Here is a 21983-nt window from a genome sequence, read left to right on the forward strand (position 1 = left end):
AGCTGGAATGTAAATTCTCAAGAGTGGGGATCATTTTTTTTAAATTTCTCTATCTTATACAGTACCAAATAAAAGGTATATATAGTAGATTCTCTACAAATACTTGTTAATGAACAAATAAATTAGTGAGAAGGAAGAGGGTGATTAGTGACACAACAGTGAATGTGACCATGGAACTCATAACACCACGGAAGGTTGGACACTACACCTAAATTTAGGTTTCACATAAATGAATATGGAATCATAGACATTTAGAGCTAAAAAGACCACAAAAAATAGAAAAGTGCCCTTACTATCTAAGGCTTTCCCCCCATTTTACAAATGAGGAAACAGGTAATATGACTTGCTCAAGGTCACAAAGTTAGAGCATAGACAAGAACTGAACCCAGATTTCCAGAATCTCTGACCAGCATTCTTTCTACCACACCATACCATACTGTACCATACGTCTTTCACAAAAGTTGAATATTAATCGAATTAGCTCCTACTATCAATTTAAGATTATGATGGATTTTTCAACTGGCTAAACAGTAACATGAGGATAACCTGGGATGAAAAATGATGGGAATGAGAAGAGGTTAAAAAGACTAACATAGAAGTCTGAAGCTTATTCAAGAGCATATTTCAAATGAATGCAGTAGAATAGGGCCCCTAAACTTGTCCTAGGAATTTTTCTCATTGCTGTCTTGATTTAGTAATTTATTCAAGACTCTTACTCTATCCTCCTCTGAAGATTTCACTGCTGACCACAGAGAAGAAAGAAAAGGATCCACAAAAGGAAAGCTCTATTTATCTCAGGTAAAGGGAGTCTCTATGTAAGGAGAATTGAGAAAGTAAACAAATATAGCAAAGCCATTGCTCAACTTAAAACACAAAGTGTGACTTTAAAACAATGAACTTCATTTCACAATCAATTTCTCTGTATTCACTACCTGTATACGCATATACTCAGAAACAATTAACACAGGAAAAAGCACATCACCTTGTTTATGGAGACATTTAATAGCCCTTACCCTTCCCACCTTTCAAAACACATAGTATACAAAATATAAAATATCTTAAATATTTATAAACATTAAGAGAAAAAAAAATAGAACTGTATGAAAATATTTTTATCTGGGTTTTCCCTCACTGTTGGACAAGCAGCTTAATTTGCCTTGAGTTCGTAACTGTTGAGCGGGTAGGAATATGCTCTGCCTAATACTATTCGGTCCCGGAGAAGTTTAAATAAGACGTAGTAGTTGCAGAAGAGGATGAGAGCCATGGAAAGTGTGTGATTCCATTTCTCTGACCGAAGCAGGGAATAAAGTTGGTAGCAGACAACGCTTCCCTCAATGAGGATGAGCAAATTTAACAGCCTTAATGGACGATGAAAGAGAAACTGTAAAAAAAAAAAAAAAAAAAAAGTTGGGGAAAAAATGCTACATAAGAATGACTAAAATCTCTTCAGTGAAATGTTTCTCTAATGATATTATGCTAATTTAATACTTTATCAAATGTGCAATAACTATTAGGTCTCATTATTATTTAGGACAACTAAAACACTTAATTTCCTGTTTCTAGGAATACCAGAGAACATGCTAAAAAAATGTGATTGGGCACAGAACTGGCTATAAAGCACTTTCATTTTAAATCTGGTCTTCAATATGAAAATCAATGCCCTTTGAGATTTTTTCCCCAAGCAATACTGGTAGAATGAATTTCCCTGTTAAATCTTATTTCAATATCTTCAAGAAAAAAGAAAGAAAATCACCCCCTCAGGCAGTTCCCCATGAGAATGTTAGGGAGATTACATCTTAGTATATTAAATCCTAAAGAGCACCATATATATATTTTTATTGAAATTTGTAAAAATTCTACATAGCACAACATTTTTTTAGGTAATTTCAAGGAAAAAGAAAACTTAAATTTAATATAATCCTTATTTAATTGTATTCTTTATTTCCTGTAGTTACTTATGACTTAGACCCTTTGCACTATACATTTCTGGTATATTTTCTCGTTATAGAGCAGGTGGGTATAGAGAACCAGGATGAAAGAAATGAAGATAAAGCAGGATTTCAAGTTCTGCCCACCAACCTCCTGGTTCCATGTATTTAATCTAAGTGATATGGCAGTAACAGAGTATTCTCATCACAAAGTAAAAACAATGGGTTTTGTGCCTGTGAATATTGGTGACAAGAAGAGAAGACATATGCCTTAACAAATTACCTTAGACTAGAGCAGTCATGGGAAGGGGAGAGTATGAAGGACTTCTCTTGAATGGAAACTAGACCTAGAAGGCCTAACTTGCTGTGAAGTAGACTTCTGAGTTTGACCAGGGTAAACCTAATTCCTCAAAGGCAGCCTTTAAAGGCGCTTGATTGCTAGAAGCCTCTTGTTAGAAAGATAAGAAGATGTAATTAAACTGAACTGTCACCCCACCATGCCTTGTATTACACAGGCTTACAGAAGCAGCTCAGGAGCCAGTAGTAAGACAAAGACCTTAAACTGTCAGGGGTTGTACACCAAACCAAGGAAATATATAATGAGGGAAATTTTTAATTCTATTAGTAGGCTGTCTTAAAAAATAATAGATCCTTAGCACTTAAAGTCACTACAATTTAATAAGTCAACCCCAGTGAATTATTTATGTACTAATTTCCCAATTAACTCCCTCTAAATCAGCAAGATTCTCCTGAACAAAGTGTCCAAAAAACACATGTTCAGTACTCTGCTACTTGAACATTTTAATAAAACATATACTTACTGCAGTTTTCAAGAGGCCAATGAGAGTAACCACAACCTTTGTTAACCCATTAATAGCCTACAGGCCTCAAGTCAGGAGACACTTCCCTAAGTATGCTAAAACAAATCACACATTCCATCTGGAAATCATCTGCTTTATTTAACTGTAGAATATTGCCCTCATCTTAGTTATTTAGAATGATCTATTCAGGGCTAAATCATAACAATTATGAAAGCCTTTTTCTGAGGCAGGCTTCTAATCTCTAGCTGGACTGCTCCCAGACAAGAGCTTTCGGTAATCACCTACTCCTACCCAGCACACTAGGGAACGCAAGCATCCTTTCAAGGCAACAGTTCTCGCACAAATCCTCCCTCTGAACTCCCAAATATACCGTTCACAACATTCACTCCTCCTATGGTCTTCATTTCATTGATCTATACAAATGTTTCTTAAATACATACTTTGTGCAAAGAATATCTAGAACATATACCCTTACCAAGGGCAAATCTACTAAGAATGTTCCTCACTCTCACCCCAGGATGCTTCCTCTTGCAAGCCATTTTCTCCAAGAATCAGAATTTCTCATGTTGGGGATATGAAATGTAATTTAACTGGAAACTTGGTTCAGGGAGGGGGAGAGGCAGGGCTGAGTAACTTAACCAATTGTAACTCCCCTTTGTACTCCAGAAGAAAGGACAACCTGGTCCACAGTTCACTGACAAGTTCTTGATTTTTAAGTGGGCTAACCTGACATTATGTCCCTACCTTTTACACACTTCGCTGAATTGATGTATTATAATTACTAAGTAAATTAATAACTTAAACTTAAGAGTTACTAATATTTAAGGATATACAGATCAAAATCCATTTCACAAATGTTACTATTCTTTCTTCTATGCAATAACAACAACAAAAAAAATCTAAGCAAGAAAAAGATCTTCAAACCCTAGGCAATGGCCCATTTGTTTTTAAGAGTATTGGACACAACAAATTCTAATACAACTAAAAAAAACTGGACAATTCCTTAGTTTTGCTAAAATTTTAATTGGAAAATATCTGCTTTATGCCTCTATAGAACAAATATTCAGAATTAGAATCAAATTAATATAATATCATTTCCTATGCTTCCCCCACCCTCAATTTAGGTTTGAGAATAAATAAGAGATACTTGCATAAAAACGAGCATGGGAGACATCTGAAGGCACTGCTACATTATAAGGCCCCACAGCTCTATACAAACAGCGACTATGTCGTACCAGCACACCTTGAGGCCATATCGTACTTTCTGACCATCTAGAGAGGAAAAATTTACCATTAACACACAGACAACAACAGACTTGATATTCTCTGGCAGGGACAGTTACATTTCTGCAGTAAATGACAAAGTGTTCACAAAGGGAAGTGTTCAAGGTTCTACCTGCCTGGGTTCTATAAATATAGAATCCCTTTGTCAAGTTGAAAGGAATAGAAAGCGTTTATTATACTAAACTTTAGTATAAGAAATAGGATGCGAAGTGATACTGATAACTCTTGGAATTAGAAGATTCAATTAATTGGCTTAGGAGAATGAGCAAAGATAAATATTTGATGTATTTGTGGGTTAAGAATTTTAATACAAGTGGCTGGGCTGTCATCTCAATCCCAAGTGAATGAGATCTGTTTGAAGGTACTAAAAAGAACCTAATTATGAGAGAAGCTGAGTCTAGCAAGAGCAACAGTGAAAGAAAGTGCAGAGCCAGGGCTTGTATATAACTTGCTGTGGATAGACATACCATACAAATTATAATGTCTCCCCCTACCATTAGTGTGTGTGTATATATATATATATATATATATGTATATATACACATACACTTCAAATGTCTAAAATATGCTGTAGACTATGCAGCAGGATAAAGAGACTTCATTTTTATTAAAGTTCTCTTAGTTTGGTTTTATATTAATTTATTTGGTAAGAATGAATCTGTTTCCCATTAGCTATTTGGTTTTGTAGGGTAAAGTTTGAAAATTGCAGAGTATGCTTTGATTATATTGTTAACTCACCTTTTACTTTATAGTAGTTAGGTTCTTAAGTTTCCTAGGTCAGGAGTCAGGTAAGCTTTCTAGATATGTTTATGTAATAAAAAGTCTACTGGCAACCTAACATTTTCCCATTCCAGTAAATTTTCCTTTGGCCCTACTCACACTTACCAGCATCATAGTGATGATACACCTCATGGCCATGTGCCATCAGTAGTAGCCTGCAGAAGTACAGTACTAGTGCTGTGTGTTGTATTTTCAATTTTTATTGAAATCTGTCCTTTGCCCATAGTCAGGTTTCTTTTCAGCCTGGCCCAATTTCTTTCAGGTCCTGGGCTTGAGGGCCTGTGCTAATCTGTATCAGACATCAAGGCAGATAATTGAAGGGAGAACTTTGGGTGGGGGTAAGGTTACCTGAATCTGTTCCACTAAGTCAGGAAAGGATTTCTACACATGATAGGATCTGTGTAATGTTTTGAAGGAGAACAACACAGAAGAATGGTCCAGTCTTAAGTTATGATGGAAGGCATAGGAGTATTCAAAGGGAATAAAGAGAGCTCAGCTCTAAGAAGGCTAAACATTGTGCAAAAGAGCAGGAAATGAGAAGATGTAAAAGCAATGGAACACTTAGGGAGGACTTTGGAGTCAACAAATGGTTTGAATCTCATTTGAAAGCCAGTCGAGTCACTAGAATTTGCGGAAAAGGAAGTGAAAAAGAATAAGCAACAGGAAAGCAGATGTCCAATCAATGTCCTCATTAGCAAAAGAGAAAAGGCTGGTCACAGAAACAGAAGTTACAACTTCTTGGATGTGATAACTAGTTAATTAAGTTCAGGCCTATCAAACATTGGTCTGTGGCAATGAAGGTATAGAATCAATCTCTGAGTCCCTTGGAAAGAAATAAAGATGTGTGACAATCACCTGAATTTGAAAGAGGAAAGCTAACTTGGAAAGAAAGTTACAACATTATCTACAGTAACCAGGCAGTTGAAAGGGAAAAAGTGAGGGGGTTTGAAGGAGAATGAAGAGTTAATATCTTTGCTTGTGTTCAGTTTAAGGTGAGAAGATGAGCATCCATGTGGACTAAGTGAAAAATTAAATGTGTCGAGTCATGAATATGAATGGCACACAAAACAAATAAACAAAATCAGCAGCTTGCAGAAAGGTGGTATGTGGTATCTCCCTCAATTCTACTCACATGTGTTGTGGAGCATTGCTGTAGGACCCATGTTCAAGTTTCTGCCATTTGCCCAAGTGAGCAGCTGATTTATGCAGCAAATCACAGTATTTAGACGGTAGCAGCTGTGTAGTGAGCATGACAAAGGCATTAATCCACACCATAATGAGGTGCTCACATGACCAGCGCATGTCATAGTACTGGGTACTCTGGAAGAAATCAGAAGAAAGATAAATGATTCATGCATTTCTGAACAAAAAAGACAGGGTTGGGTGCGTATACATACGCCCTGTAGACATGTTGCACACTTGGAAAAAAATCATGTATTGGCTACCCTGCTGTCGGCGCAGAAAATTCAAGAACAGTCTTCCAAAATCCTTCAACCTGACTGGTGGTTTGGGTTAGGACTGGGGAGATACAATTACATTTCAATTGTGCTTCCTTCCTAGAAGCACTCCATCTGAGTGTTTCCTGCGAATGAATTCACTCTGGCTGTAGAACCGCTTCATGATGAGTAGTAGGCACTAAACTGTCCCAAAATATGCATTGCCCAAGGTATATCCAGCACCATTTTCCTTTTCAGTGGAGCAAGTTAAAGATTAGATAAAGGTTAGAATAAATTCAAACTAAGTTCTGATATAAAAGTAAGACCAAGAGCAATCATCAGAGTTGCAGTAAAAACCCTGGACTAAAATTCCTACACACTGATGCTACTATCAGTATAGATTTCATTCTCTCCAGGGGTACAGAAAAATTAATAAACAAGGGAGGGGCACCACAGGTGCATCACATATATGGAAATACCTATCAACCAACCAGGAGCGGTACTAGTGCACTCCAGATGCAGCCGTACTCCACCATCCAGGCTGCCAAAGGGGAGACAGAGAAAAGGGGAATTAAACAAGAAATATCGAGTTTACATAATGCATACACAAATCTAGAAAATACACAAAAACAAGACAACCACTACCTTCACAAAACAGAGTGGCAGAAATGCAACGTAGTAGGCACTGAAGAGAGAATTGAAGAGGACTTCCTTGATCCTGTGGTTGAAATCTGCTTTTAAACATTCTACCTCATTACGGATGAGGTCTGGTGACAAAGGACAGCTGTGAGTGGGGATGGGTGTGGCATTATTAAATTGTTCTTTCAGAGATTCTCGCAACAAGGAGATGAAGTCTTTGGATTTGGCCAAACCACCCATAGTAGAGGAACTTTCCTCCACCACCTGGTGCTGAACGACATAGTTATAGTCCGTTGGGAGAAGATGTGCTCTGCTATCTTGATGGAAACAGCAGAGGGGAACATAAACACCAAACCTGTGAAACAAGGTGAAAATGAAGATGAGTAGGTTACAGATACATGTTCAAGCCAAGATCTTGTAACCCTGTCAATAAAACCCTTGTGAATGAGTAGCTATTGGAAAGAGTGAACATAACCCAAGATTTCCATCATGGCTAAGGCTCTCTCTGATGGTAAGGTAGCTTAGGAAAGCACATTAATTCTCAGTAGTACACTACTAACTGATTCTCTAGTAGCATTAGAAAATCAAAATGTTTCTCTATGTGCTTATTAAGTTACAACCAGGTGACCTAGGTACTAAATGAAACACGATCATTATTTCACATCAACAAACACAGCTACAGCATAAAAATAAGGGCAATTCAAGAAAATTCATTTCATTAGAGACTTCTGACTGGAATGATCTGTTGAAAATATATAGACTCTATATGACATAGATTTATATGGACCTACATTGCATATAAATCAACATTAAAAGACACATTTTCATGGAGATATATATGTGTATATATGCATGTATGTACATACACACATATATGTAGTATACAGGACGGAAGAAAGGGAGAGATAGTGATAGGAAGGTATAATAGATGTGAAATGGTGAGGACTTATTTCATGAGTAGGGACTGTCAGAATGGAGAAGGAAAGATGAATTGGAGCAGATGTATTTACTACATAGGAAGAAGTGTAGAAGCTAAGACCTGAACCTTGGAAAACTTTCTAGTTAATGGAATAAAAAGAGAAAGAAAAGGCAATGAAGTAAACAGAAGAAATGGAGAAAGTAGCAGAAAGAGAATCAAAGAAGTACATTATCATGGAAAAAGAAGTAGGTGAGTTTCTAGAAGTACTGGTGGCCAGTTGCAAATACTGCAAACAGTTCAAGGAGAATAAGAACAGTAAGGGTCTCTGGATTTGGTGTCAAAACTATTAGAAGTGCCTTACAAAAAAATCACTTTCAGCAATAGCAGAAACATAAGCAATAATGTAAAGGAAAAGAAGGCAGAAGAAAAAGACTACTCATTCAAGAAAGGGTAGCAAGGTCAAGAGGGGGTGTTGGTTTTAGGTTTTTTAAGATAAATGTAACTCATTATTTGAAGGCAAAAGGAAAGAAGCTTAAAGGAAGAAAGAGATGGAAAATTCTGGGGAACAAAAAAGGAATAAATATGAAAGTGCCTTAGAATTTTGGAAGGGAGTGGAAACTATAGCATAGATGACTGTTACCTTCTGAGGAAAGAGAGACTTTTTTCTCTAACACTAGAAGGATGGAAGAGAGGACAGATGTAGAAACAGAAATATGTTGAGATGAAATTAAATGAGGAACTGCAGAAAAGGAATACTGTAATATTTACCCACTTTTTGCTTCAAAATATCTGTCTCTACGTCTACCCTCTTAGTCTTTCTTGATATCTCAGAGCAAGAGCTATTGTTTCTCCTCTCCGAAGCTGACTCTTCTTTTGTATCCCAGCCCTTCCACTAGTTTCTTACTTTCTGCCAACCATGCACAGGTATCCCCTATCTTAAAAACAAAACAAAGACAACAAAAAACAAAACCTTCACTTGAACTTGATGCCCTCACCTCCTATCATTCTATTTTTCCTTCTTTCCTAGCCAAATTTCTTCAATAAATGCCCCACATCTGCTGCCCCCATAGCTTTACTACTTTAAAATCTGGCTACTACTCACTGGACCTCCATGAAATTCACCAATGACTTTCCATCTAAAAATAATGACCTTTTCTTAATCCTTGTCTTCTTTAATTTCTCAGCTGCATATGACTACCTCTTTCTTCTTAAAATTCTCTTCCCTTGGCTTCTGTAATGTTATACTTGACTAATCTAACTGCTTCTCTATAATTTCTGATGGCTCCTTCCTCTCTTCTGTTCACTATAGATACGTATCAATGCTCAGTCCTTAGCGCTCTACTTTTTTATTTTTTTCCATTTACTTCCTTAAGAACTCTTCCACTCTCAGGTCATTATTCCTCAATTCTATGATGAGGACTCCCAAATCCAGGTTTTGATACTTCATCTTTCTCTAGTCCCACATATCCAGTTGTTTACAGGTCATTCTGACTGGAAATCACAATCACCTCTGACTCAACATGCTTAAAACTGAATACCTTATCTTCCCAGAAACCAACTACCCACCTCTACTTTCTTCCAGATCCACTACTTTGAAAGCTATAAGTCATTTTCATTTGTTTCCTCCTTCCCCCAAATCCCATTCTCAAGTTCTGAAAGATTTATCTTTGCAAAGTCTCTGAGATTTGTACTTCTCCATTCCCAATACCACAACCCTGATCTAGGTCCCCATCACCTTTCCCCAGCATCATATACCAAAAGCTTTTTCTCACTCCACTCTTTTGGTCCATTTTACACATAAAATACCTACAAATCTACACTAATTATTGCCTTCTACATCCCAACTATCTATACTTATTATATGCCTATGGCTTGGTATTCTAGGACGCTTTTCACCTGTTTAACCTTGTCTCCTATCATTTTACACCATTTTCTGCCATGGTCAGGGTGATTTCCTTATTGTCCACTACCATTCAACGTTGTTCTTCCCCTCATTTGGGATATTCTGTCTATTCCTCTCTACCAATCCAAATGTTGAGATTCGGCTTACTACCCTGGCCCATAATGGATCTTTCCTTTCTTTGATTTCCCACGGTAGTTAGTGTAGATACCTTACAGGGTCTGATCTCTGACAATGACAATGCCCTGAGAGGAAATCGTCTGCAAAGAGCTATTAAAGAAACAGCCTTCAAATAATTGTGACACATTCATCATCACCAAGTCACTTTGGTGTTTTACAGGCCTAAGTCTTTAGGAATTTGAACAGTATGACTCTGCTTGCCAATCACTTCAGTGATTGGCACATAAGAACATGGGGACCACTCACAACACAGAACACGCATCTGCAGACACACAGGAAAAGACACCAGGGAACATCCAATCCCCAAAGCTATACTATACCACTACAAGTTCTACTTTTTCTTGCTTTTTCTCTCCTCCAAGCACTATATATTCTGTACCAAAAGTTCAATTAGGATCTGCCTTCCAAAACCAGAAGTGAACACCCTACTTCTCCCTGTTTTAATGTGCTAGCTACAAACCACCCCAGCTTGGGAGAAGTTAGTATACTCTTTGGAACTACTGATCATACCTACTACCTTCTCTCTCCCAAAGCTCAGCTTCACTTCCTCCCTTGCTATGTTAACAATACTATACTGTCTAGCACTTGATTATATATTGCATTTACTTCTTATCTAGTTTTCTGCCAGGGTATCATTTCCCCAACGAGACTTTTAACTCCTCAAAGACAAGGTCTATGTCTTCATACTTCTATATTCTTTACCATCTAGAACAGTGCTGGGCACATAGTAAATACCTTATAATTCAACCTAACAAATATTCTGAGTAACCATTATAAGTACATGTTGATCTGATGATTATGAATTTAGGCAGCAAACAAATTATAACTTAGTATCCAAAGTAAATTTTCATAGTAAAAGTGTGGCAATCTAAATTAAAATATCATTAATATAATTATGTTATTAAAACTTTTCAAAAATTTATTCCATTTGCCAAGGTTAATTGTACTACTGTGGACAAGAGGTGGCTGTTAAAAGATGACTACTCCAGTGAATTTAATGCCTCATGCTGCATCATAAAAGACGATTTCATGTGCATGGAGGAAAGCAAATCCTCTTTAACCTTTATTTCGTTTCTCCTCTTTCTGTGCCCAGGCATTTCATAAAAATCAGCTTCCTATGGAAGCCATACTCTTGGTGCAAAGTAGATAAAAATTTTAAAAAAACATAAAAAACCCTAATACTTTAAAGAAAATGTAAATCGGATTCTTAGAAGCTTTCTTAAAATGCTTTCTTTAATAAAGTCTATGCAGTAGAAAGTTTTAAGATATACTTAAACTCAAAGACTTTATAATAAAGATTATACTTTCAATTTATCAAATATGATAAACATACTTCTATAATCTTTTTTTTAAAAATGGGTCAATAATCCATGAATTGCCACTAGTCCATTTTTTTGCTTGTCAATATTCTCACCATCTTTAAATGTCAACAAAAAAGAGGCTATGACATGGGCATATAGACACAGCAAGCAATCATCCCTTTGTTATGCCAACAATAATCAATTTTAGGCTCAGGGTAAAGCATTACAAAAATATATGTATTGATGAGGTTTCAAATAAAATCACACTGGAAGTCACTTAAGCACCTGAATTCAAAGACTACTGAAGTGATAATCCAGCTTTTAGCAGCAGTATCTTCTGCAGGTGTAGAAAGAATGTTTTCTTCTTTCAGTCTAATTCATCCTAAATTGAGAAATCATTTGGGAATTGAGAAAGCAGGAAAGCTCCTCTTTCTTTTCTAGTCTATGAATAAAGAGGAAGAGGAAATTAGCTGTATACTTATGTTTCTTTTACTGACCCGACTGAAATAGTTTGTTTTTATAGATGATTATGTTTGGTGAATTGATATTTAAAGGAATAAAGCATACTGTAGATTTGTATTAAAATTATATCCTTATTTTTATCTTAAAAACTACACATTGAAGAAAAATACCTGGAATATTTGTTGTTTTAATTAAGTAATAGGATTTCAATAATTTTTACCACTGATTCTTAAAAGTACATGACAAAAATATTCTAGAAATAATTTTTGATTTACCCATTGAATAAGACCTGATTCACATTCTAAAAACATCACACTTTACCCCAATGGGCTTTAGAAAATAAAATAACCAAATCATCACTTTCCTGATGCAGCTGCAAAATTAAACTGGAAATATGAAGATAAATCATTGCCATAAAATGTATAGGCACAAAATCAACTGTGCTTAGCCCAACTCTTCATGACCTCATCTGGGGTTTTCCTAAGCAAAGATACTACAGTGGTTTCCTTCTCCAGCTCATTTTACAGATGAGGAACTGAGGCAAACAGGGTTAAGTGACTTACCTAGGGTCAAACATCCAGTAAGTCTGAGGCCAGATTTGAACTCAGGAGATGGGTCTTTTTGAGTTAAGGCCTGGCACTCTATCTACTGTGCCACCTAGCTGCCTTTACCAATTTCTAATTGAAATCCTAAGTTTTAATTCTATCATTGACACCAAATAGAAAGTCATCCCTTATACCCATAGTATATTTTCTAATCAAGCCTTTGTTCTCTACTAGGTATCCACTAAAAAAATTTATGCTAACTATATGGAGCTAACCTGTCCCTCCTCCTTTGAAGGAGAAATAGTCAAAATGACTCAATGTATACAGTAGAATCACTTGATCTCGCTGAGCCTCAGTTTCCTGAAATGTATAATGAGAAGGACTGAACTTCTAAGAGCCCTTCCTATTCTAAAGGGCTATGATTCTAACCATATAAAGATCATTATTGAAAGTACAATTTTCTACCTATATTTCATTCTTGACACTTGAAATTGTTTCTAGTGAAGTACCAAAATTACACTGTAGTTGTACGATTTAATAAAGGAGTGCAACATGAATAAACCAACGTATCTTGACATTAGATTATTTTACATAAGCCAAGAAGAATGTTTTTATTAAGCCCAGGAGTAACTGGTTAAAAAAGCATTATAAACCAATTCTTCCTTCTACACATTAGTAGCCTCATACTTGTCCTCCCAATATAAAAAGTGCCAACAGCTCATACCTGACAAACAGAACTCATCAAAACACCTCCACTGTTACCTGTACATTATATTGTTTCTTTTCTATCTTCCAAACTGTTACTTTTTCTTTTTAAGTATTTAAGTTCTACCCTTTCTTTATTCCTCCCTACATTATTTTGTTAAGGGTTGATAATAAAATGTTAAGACTGTGTTACTCACGGGTAGCCAAGGAAAAGGAGATTGAGGACTGAATGACTTCGGAAAAGATTGACCAGAGTCCAACACAGCACCCATCCACACAACGTAAGCAGCACCAAACGAGCTGTTATGAGTAATACGTAGTGAATCACAGATGCTGCGCCCACCTTACAGGCCTAGAAATTTAGAAGCATCAGATATAAAATTCCATAAAACAGAGAATACAATAATAAGTATCTTGTCCAAAACAAATATGGTTAAAGTGAGGAGGATACCTGGGCTTACCAATGTTGTAAGCAAAAGAAAAAAAAAAAGAAAACCTGTTAAAGCTTCAACCAATTATGGTTTTTTTTTTTTGGTAGGATTCCAAACTAATGAAATGGAAACAAACAAATACGTTTAGATTTTTAAGCTTTGCAAACATGGGAATATACAGTCAGATATAGGAATCTAACCTTTTTTCTTAAATCCAATATTCTGATGGCTAAATTAAGGCAATGAGAAAACATATTTGCCAGAACTTGGAGCTATGTAGCTCCCAATTTCCTCTTCAAAACAGACTGAGGAAAAAAGCAAGCAAGAAGGAGGGGGAAAAGTTGACTCTCTATAACCTCTGAGACAGTTGTCTGCTCCCATAAAGTAAAAGAAGATCAGAAGCACAGATAAAGAGAAAAAGGAAAAAAAAGGAGTGTTCCCAGGGTTCCCAATCTCCCGAGTCAGGTCATGAGTACCTAAGGTGCAAGGATGAGGAAGGGAAAGAAATACCTAGTGTTGTGGATTGCATATTAAGCCATTGCAAACAAACATTAACCCCTGGCCCCAGAGAGAATAAATGCTAGTGTGTGTACTTTTCTTATGTAAATTTCTTCAGTGTAAAGACTTGAGGTCAGGACTCTTCCCTTTAAGTATTCTTCATATTGCCATTAACAGCGGAAGTTTAATAAATGTTAAGTAGCAAAAATGATAAGATCATAATGTAATACTTAAGCCTAGAATGATACATAAATCTCAGTTGTTTTGAATAGGTACAGTCTTACATTGCCCCCTTGATGATACCCACTCCAATGCAGCCTCATTTACCGACTCTCAGCCAAAACCCTGGAGGAGGAGCCTCAGCCATTGGACCCACTCAGCCCTATTTCCAAGGTCCCCAGGGCTGGCTACTATTAATGAGTGAGGTAGCAGCCCAATGAATTTTAGTCCTGGCAGGAGGGAGGTGGGCTTGGAGGTGGCAGAACAGGGCCCAATGGATGGGACTCACCTCTGAATGGCCTCTGAGTTGGTGGTTTTATTAGCTCCAGCACCTCCTTAAAGAGGACTGGTCTTCCTCAGGGCAGAGATCCTCCCTGTTACGTAGATAATAAACAAAGAGGAAACAAGAGGCAGGCAAACTAACATTAACATCTATTAAAAATTTGTACGTGATGTTTTTGGTACTCTCTCAACTAACAATTTTTTTAAGAAATTAAAGGGAAAATAAGAGTCATGTTCTGTGTAAAAGATAAAGGTTCTTTTAGGAAAGATTTCTGAAGAACAATTCTCAGATTGGGGCATTTTGTAAAAGTTTCAGATTGCTGAAATACTGCTAGGAGTTCCTAAGTGCTAGTGTAGATCAATTTCAAATTGGAGTACATACTACCCCAAAAGCTAAAGAAGGACAGGTAGATATTTTACTCTTAAGAGGAAAGTTACCTATGTTTTCTGTGCTTATTGTATTGATGCCTTTTTGCTATTTCTGCAAAACAAAAGTGAAGAAAGAGGAGCTCAGAGAGAGAATGGAACTGAACTCCACAAATAATTACTTCAGTTACAGGCTGTGAATGGCAGCAACTACAAGAATGAATTTCTGAGAAGTAGGTGGGTAATTGAGAGAAACTAAAAAGGCTTTTAAGGTCAAAATGGTATAAGTCCTGAAAAAACATACTTGGGTTTGACACTAAGATAGGATTCAGGATGAGTAAGAAAGCAGCATTAAAATAAAAGTCTGGGGATAAAACCAGGATTATCTTAATCTGTGACTGGTGGCAGTTAAGGATCAGAGAAGAAGGTGACCTAATTGAATCCAGACTTGACTTTTTAAAACAAGTTTGCTCTTTGAGAATGATCTACTTTATTAATTAATTTTACTTAAGTTCCATTGATGTAATAGCTACATCATTTTTATAAATAAGTAATGAATAATACATGGTTATAATCTGGACCGCAGGCAAACATCTGCCTTGCATCTGGATCACTGAAATATCATTACTACCTGCGGCAACATATCCTCAAGTGCAGGAAAAGTATCTAAGGAAAAAAACAGCTGAATAAACGCTGGAACTGCAAACCAAAAGTTCTGAAATGGCGACAAACATCCCAGGAGATTGGCATGAGGCAGAAAGGAATAAAGATACAATAAAATGATAGTGGGGAATAAAACAATTTCTCTTCATTGAAAACATTCCCATCGGGTTTTATGACTACTGACATCCACTATCAATTCACTTTGTGTTAGTCGAACAGAAAAATTTTCAGCTAGGTTAACTCTAGCTGTGCAAATTTTCCCATAAAAAGATATAAAAGCCAATCTGTAAGTATCATTCCTGTTAATAAAAATAGCTCACTTTTACATATTACTTAACAGTTTACAAAACACATTCTCCTACTCTGAAACAGGAATGGTACAAGTATTAACATTTCCATTTCCAAATGAGAAAACTTAAGTCATAGATAGGTTAAGTGCCATATCCAGAGTACCATGCCTAATGAATGATTAAAACCCATGTCTTTTGGCTGTAAATTCAGCATTTTTCCATTATAATACACATCTGTGTTTATAAATATGGCCTTTTACACTTTTCCATTTCTGGAACAATTTTCCAAACACATTTGTAGAGTAGCCATATTTTCCAATACATCATTTGTCTTCATTTCAATAAGAAATATGTATGGTATGACAAAAGCTACAGTCAATAATAGCAACTGTTTGAATAAATTCATTTGCTTTTCTTTGGTTAAACTCTCAATGAAAAGATTTCTTGGGCCACCTCATTTCCTCTCTATACAGGAAGTGGTCCAAGCTTAAGGAGACAAAGCCTGCCTTTCAGATGGCTTAAATTACTTTTAGGATATGATAATTATTAGGCTGAGTTCTAAAGCTTCTAAGAGAAATCTTCACTGTTGAGTTCACACTTGCCAAACTGACTGTGAAGTTGAATACCATGGCATGGCACTAGGGATGTTCTTATAACAAGTACCTCCAAATTCCACATGCAAGATAGTTCAGTCATTAAATGGTCAACTATAAGCATTTATTTACTTTCTTTCCAAGGTAAATACAGAAATATAACATTTCTAGTTACTCGGAGCTTTTCTCCATAAGCTTCTTACATGAATCACATAAAACTAATTCAGCTCAGGATCATAAGCCAGGGCAGAAGCAAGCACTCTTCTATAATATAATTTACTCCAGGGGCTTCTAGATGAAAGATTAAGTTGAATGGCTTGCACATTCCCTTGTTCCAAGGCTTCTGAAGTTAAATTGGCTCTCTACAAACATCAAGGACTATCATTTGTTTCCTTAGACTTTCTACAATGCTGAGACTAATCACTCTGACTCTAAATGAACATCCGTTGACTCTGAGCTCTTTGTAGGCAACCAACGTGGTTAGACAACACAATTCCATAGCCAGTTTAACAAATAAATATACGTATAAAGCATTTTACAAATATCCAAATTTTTGGACCCAGGATTCCTTGAACTCCTCCCAAGGGAAGATTCTGGATAAATTCTCAATGCATCTAGAAAGAAAAATACCTTTCCTCTTTATATAGGAAGCCGAGAAGAAAAAAAAAGAATCCAAAGAGTACCTCTTAATTATGAAAAATATACACTACCTCAAATATTCAGTTAATTCTTGTCCATAAAAACAAAGCTAAAAATTGGGGCTAACACAAAGGATCTGAATCATTTTTTAGGGCTGACCCCTCTGACCAAGCTGCTCTTTTTGTTCTGTTTGAGTATTCTTCATGGGACTAAGGCAGAATTGTCAGGTCAAGAATTCCCAGATCCAGCTGCTATCTGACTGGCAAACAGATTATGGTGTAAGAATCTAACATGCTAATGACAATACATTCTGAAAGAAAATGAAACTCATCTCTAGAGGATGACTTTTTTTAAAGACTCAAATTTACATACATTATAATCCTTAGGACTAACTGCATGCAAAGTATGAAGTAAGAAAATGGTTTTAATTTTTTTATCATGATTTTGCCTTTTTTTTTTTTTGGTAAGGCACACAGAGTTAAGTGACTTGCTCAGGGTTACACAGCTAGTAAGTGTCAAGTGTCTGAGGCTGCATTTGAACTCAGGTCCTCCTGACTCTAAGGCCTGAGTTCTATCCACTGTGCCACCAAGCTGCCCCAATGGTTTTAATTTTTAAGTCAAGCTTTAAAAAATGCAAAGTAATTTCTTTAATTAAACTCTCCAAATGGATTTGAAAGGAATTTTTAGTCTATAAACAATTTCAACTCAAGGCCATTCCAAAAGGAGTTATCATTTCATAATTAGGTGATTTGGGAAACTTTCTATTAACTATTAGTCAATATAGTGCAAGAAAAGTGAGGAAACTAAGCCCTCCTTAAACAACTATTTTAACATGTTTGGGGAGAATACTTTTCCTTTATACACCATGCAACAAGAAAATCATTTTTTAAAGAGTAGTGACAAGCTTTATCTTGGTAAAGATAAGTTATATCTGGACATTTCAAATAACCTTAAGATCTTCAATTTGAGCCCTCCAAGAGAAAGAATTTAGCAAATCAGCCATTACCTCTGAGATGAGCGCCCAGACAAGCCTCCTTGCTAGCATCACTGTGATGAATGCAGCCAGGTGGTAATCAATGAGATGAAAATTCTACAGAGGACAAATACTTGCATCAGAAAGAAACAAACTGTATTCAGTTGAAAATGACTATGTAGATGTTGGTTTCCAGTAACAGCTGAAGGATCTTAAGTCATCAAAAGGTTATACTTCCTAGAGGGCCACCATTATGGTCAGAGATAAAAATATAGTGTGTCGTTGTGGTACTTGAATCAGGAAACATGGCTTAAAAACCAGCTAACTGTATATACTAACTGTATAGCCCTGAACAAAGTTCTTCAGCTCTCTGAGCCTCAGCTCTCTCAGTCTGAAGATGGAATAATATTTGACACTATTCACCATACAGAGTTTCTTGGAGTAAAGCACTTTGCAAACCTTAAAGTGCTATATAAACATTAGCTACCATTCATGAATAATTATTGACTGACCAAAAAACTAAACATAAATTAGACACGTCATTAAAAAATACAATAAAAAGTTGGCATTATAGTTTAGAGCAATGGTGTCAAACTCAAATAGAAACAGATCCTTGCAGGCTGCACACTGACTTAGAAAACCACAAATTAACATCTATATTGTATTGCATTTTTATTTATTTTGTTAAATGTTTGCCAATTATTTTTTAACCTGGTTCCAGGCTCTTTGAAGGCTATGAGTTTGATACATCTGGTTTAGGGCATAGATGACTAGACTAGAGTCAGAAGATTTTTAAATATTATACCTAGCTCTGTCACTCTCTGGGGTTGAACTGTGTTAATTAAACTCCCAAAACCTTAGTGTTTTTACTCATAAAATGGGAAACCATTTTGACCATAGACTTTTAGAACTGGATAGGACCTTACACACAATCAAGACATTTTAGACAAAGAAATGGAGGCCCAGAGCAGTGAAATTATTTGCCCAAGGTTACGGTTAGGTCTCCTGACTCCACTGTTCTTTTGAGTATACCATACTGCCTTGCCTGGCATCAACATCAATGACAGGAGCTGGAATAAAATAAGTTATCAACTGACACAGCAGACAATTTTTAAAAATTTTTTTTTGTCTTTATATCACAATTATTTCTGAGACCCTCATTCCCCCCCTACCCCTGAGATTACTGAACCTTCCCCTCATGACAAAGAAAATCAATTAAGCAGAAACAGTAACTAGCTCTGAAAATGTCTACAACATCCTGCCCCACTAGTCTCCTGGATCTCTACAATTAAGAGGGAGGCACATGTCATGATCTAAGTTTTAGGACACTCACTGGTTTGCCCAATTACCCAAGGTCTGGCTTTGTTTTAGTGATTTTTTTTCATTTACATCACTGAAGTCTTTGCATATATTGTTCTTCTGGTTCTGCTTATTTTGTTTTTATCTTATTTTGCAGATCATACAAATCTTCCCCTGTGTCTTTGAATTCTTCTGTCATTATTTCTTACTGTGCAATAATATTCCATTACATTTATATTCCACTGTTTAAATGACAGCACCCATCTCATTTCCTATTCTTTGCTTCCATAAAGAACATTATTATAGCATGTTCAGTCTATTTCCTTGAAGTATGCCCAAGAGTGGGACTACTGGGTCAAATGGTACGGATAATTTTGTCACTTTTCTTAAATAATTTCAAAATGATATCTAGAAAGGTTGGCCCAATTCACAGCTTCACTAACACAGGCCTCCCTCCAGTCTTGTATTCATACAGTCCCCCCATTCCCAACTGACTACTCTCCCTTTTTGTCATTTTTGCAAGTTTGCAGAAGATGAGATGGAATCTCAAGAGTTTTAATAATATTGTATATAATTTTAAGGCAATTTCCCAAATCACAGAAAACCTCAGGATGTGCAATGTTAACAAGAGAATTTCAATACATTATCTGTGGGTTTGAGGCTTCAGGACTGGATTACATTCATGCCAAAGATAATAGTGAAGACTCTGCAGTTAGTCACCATATATTTAAAAATAAAAATTCTAGTCACAATGGTTTGGGGCAGAAAAGTTCCCTACTTAGCCTTAAGACTCAAGGAAGGCAAAGTTCTTTTAAGGGAGTCATCATAAGTACAAAGAAAATTTTAATCAACCAACAAGTAATTATTGAGTAGCTATTACACACTCATCTCTGTGGGGTACCATAAAGCAGAAGTGTTAAACACTTACCCTACAACACTCCCAAGTGCAGCCTGAGCCACATTAAAATGTAATTGTGAAACGTTTACTAACGACAAAAACCAATAAAACACAGATAATATAGCAATTTAAAACTTAAGTTGATGTATGGCCCACAGGTAATCTTATGTACAGATGAGTAGCTTCCATTTCTATTCAAGTTTGATACTACCGCTGTAAAGAATATAGAAGGATTATATGGCATAGTCCCAGCCTTCAAGAAAATGACAATCTTATCTAGTTGAAGAGCTAAGTAAATACATGAAGCAAATATTACGATACGTTAACTAATTATGTGGCAGCTTAATTACGAAACAAACTAGTCCAAACTTTCTTGAAAATAGAATATTAGTCAATGGCAGAAGTTCTTAACCTGAGGATCTTGAATTTGTTTTAAAAAATATTTTGATAATTGTATCTCAATGTTTGTTTGGTATCTCATATGCTTAGCACAGTGCCTGGCACATAGTAAGCACTTAAAAGAAAAATGCTCATTGCCTTGCCTTGTTGCCTTATGCAAGCATCCATCTTCTAGACATTCTTATTCTTCTCTCCACAAGGATTGTCATCATCTTCCACTCCCTTAGTCAACAATTAGCAGAGAGTAGGGAAGAAATCCAGGAAAGTGTTACACAACAAAGCCAACTTTTGAATGCACCAAAATGTCACAACAAACTGGCTAGGTAACATTGAGTTGGAAGCGTGCTCCATTTCAAAAACATAGAGCCCTTATGTTTCCATTAAATTTAATGATACTCAGAACAGTCAAATTCAACAACTCCCCAAATTGAAGCTTGAATACTTTTTATTGATTGGTCATCAAAGTTTCTGCAACATTGGATGATACTGGCAAGAACCTAAACACTATCACACCAATTCCTTGTGCTGAAAGGTGTGATATAGCATAATTCAAATTACCACAAACTTTTGGGGTTGGGGTACTGGTTTTTTTTTTTTAAACCCTAGACCTGTGATTTCATCAGTATAGGAACATTTCAGAGGAAACGGTTTCTAATAATGAAGACTGGCAACTATTCTAAAATTTATAGTGTTCCAGAGTTACCTGAAAAAACTGAAGTTAAATGACTTGGCAATGGCCACATAGCTAGTATGTGTCAGAGACCAAGACTCGAAGCCAGATTATCTTGACTCACAGTCTGGTTATTTATCCATAATGCCATGCTACTCTTTGAGACAATATAATTTATATCTAGAAATATTTGTGATGGTGCAGGAAATAAGCATTCATGCTATAGAATTCAGAACACTAATCAATTTATATATCTCCAAGTATTTTCATTCCTTCAAAACACAAGCTATTAAAAAAGATTTTTGGAATCACAACTTGATTATAAGTCACTGATTCTTCCAAGTAATACAAGTATCAATGAAAAGATATTTTTGCTGCACATAATTTTTATACCCATGTAAGAATCTAGTAAGATCTCAAGGAATTTGAACTTTCAGGTCAATAAAGACTCACCAGTGAAGTACAAGAAGCAGGATGATTGTAAGGATACCACCACACAGTTTTGTATATGTTGATGTACTGAATGAACAGGGCCACTAGAAGGTAGATGAAGAAGAGAAATTCAAAGAGCAGGCTCCCGTCCACAGGCAAGTCTGGAATCTGGCAATGACGTACAGGCTCAGGAGTGATTAAGGCTGTGATCGGAGGGACCGAAAGGCCAACAGCACTACCATTCCTGAAACAGATAACTATAATTAATTCAAGAACTTATTAGATTTAAATGACAATAAAAAAGCTAAAGGACTTAAAAAGAGTATCACAGTTGTAGGGACAGAGTATTAAAATGATCTATTTTACCACATACATGGGGTGGAGGTGTGTGTGTGTGTGTGTGTGTGTGTGTGTGTGTGTGTGTGTGTGTG

At 36.2% G+C, this 21983-nt stretch overlaps 1 protein-coding gene across 2 annotated transcripts in view; it reads right to left on the minus strand.

Annotated features, from left to right (window-relative positions):
- Positions 1–983: 983 nt before the first annotated feature.
- The window catches only part of TMEM39A (transmembrane protein 39A), a 30769-nt gene continuing 9769 nt past the window's right edge, over positions 984–21983 (minus strand). The window contains exons 3-9 of one of the 2 annotated variants that reach the window (XM_027868121.1): positions 21574–21796; positions 17888–17971; positions 13098–13252; positions 6895–7243; positions 5946–6133; positions 3901–4021; positions 984–1381 (exon numbers count right to left, since the gene is read on the minus strand). In XM_027868121.1, coding sequence (XP_027723922.1) covers positions 1148–1381; positions 3901–4021; positions 5946–6133; positions 6895–7243; positions 13098–13252; positions 17888–17971; positions 21574–21796 — 1354 coding nt within the window. In that variant the 3' untranslated portion in view covers positions 984–1147. The remainder of the gene's footprint in view (positions 1382–3900; positions 4022–5945; positions 6134–6894; positions 7244–13097; positions 13253–17887; positions 17972–21573; positions 21797–21983) is intronic. The other variant, XM_027868131.1, reaches the window with a different exon arrangement.

The sequence above is a fragment of the Vombatus ursinus genome, unplaced genomic scaffold, assembly GCF_900497805.2.
Source record: "Vombatus ursinus unplaced genomic scaffold, bare-nosed wombat genome assembly UNPS02001419.1, whole genome shotgun sequence".
Taxonomy (NCBI): domain Eukaryota; kingdom Metazoa; phylum Chordata; class Mammalia; order Diprotodontia; family Vombatidae; genus Vombatus; species Vombatus ursinus.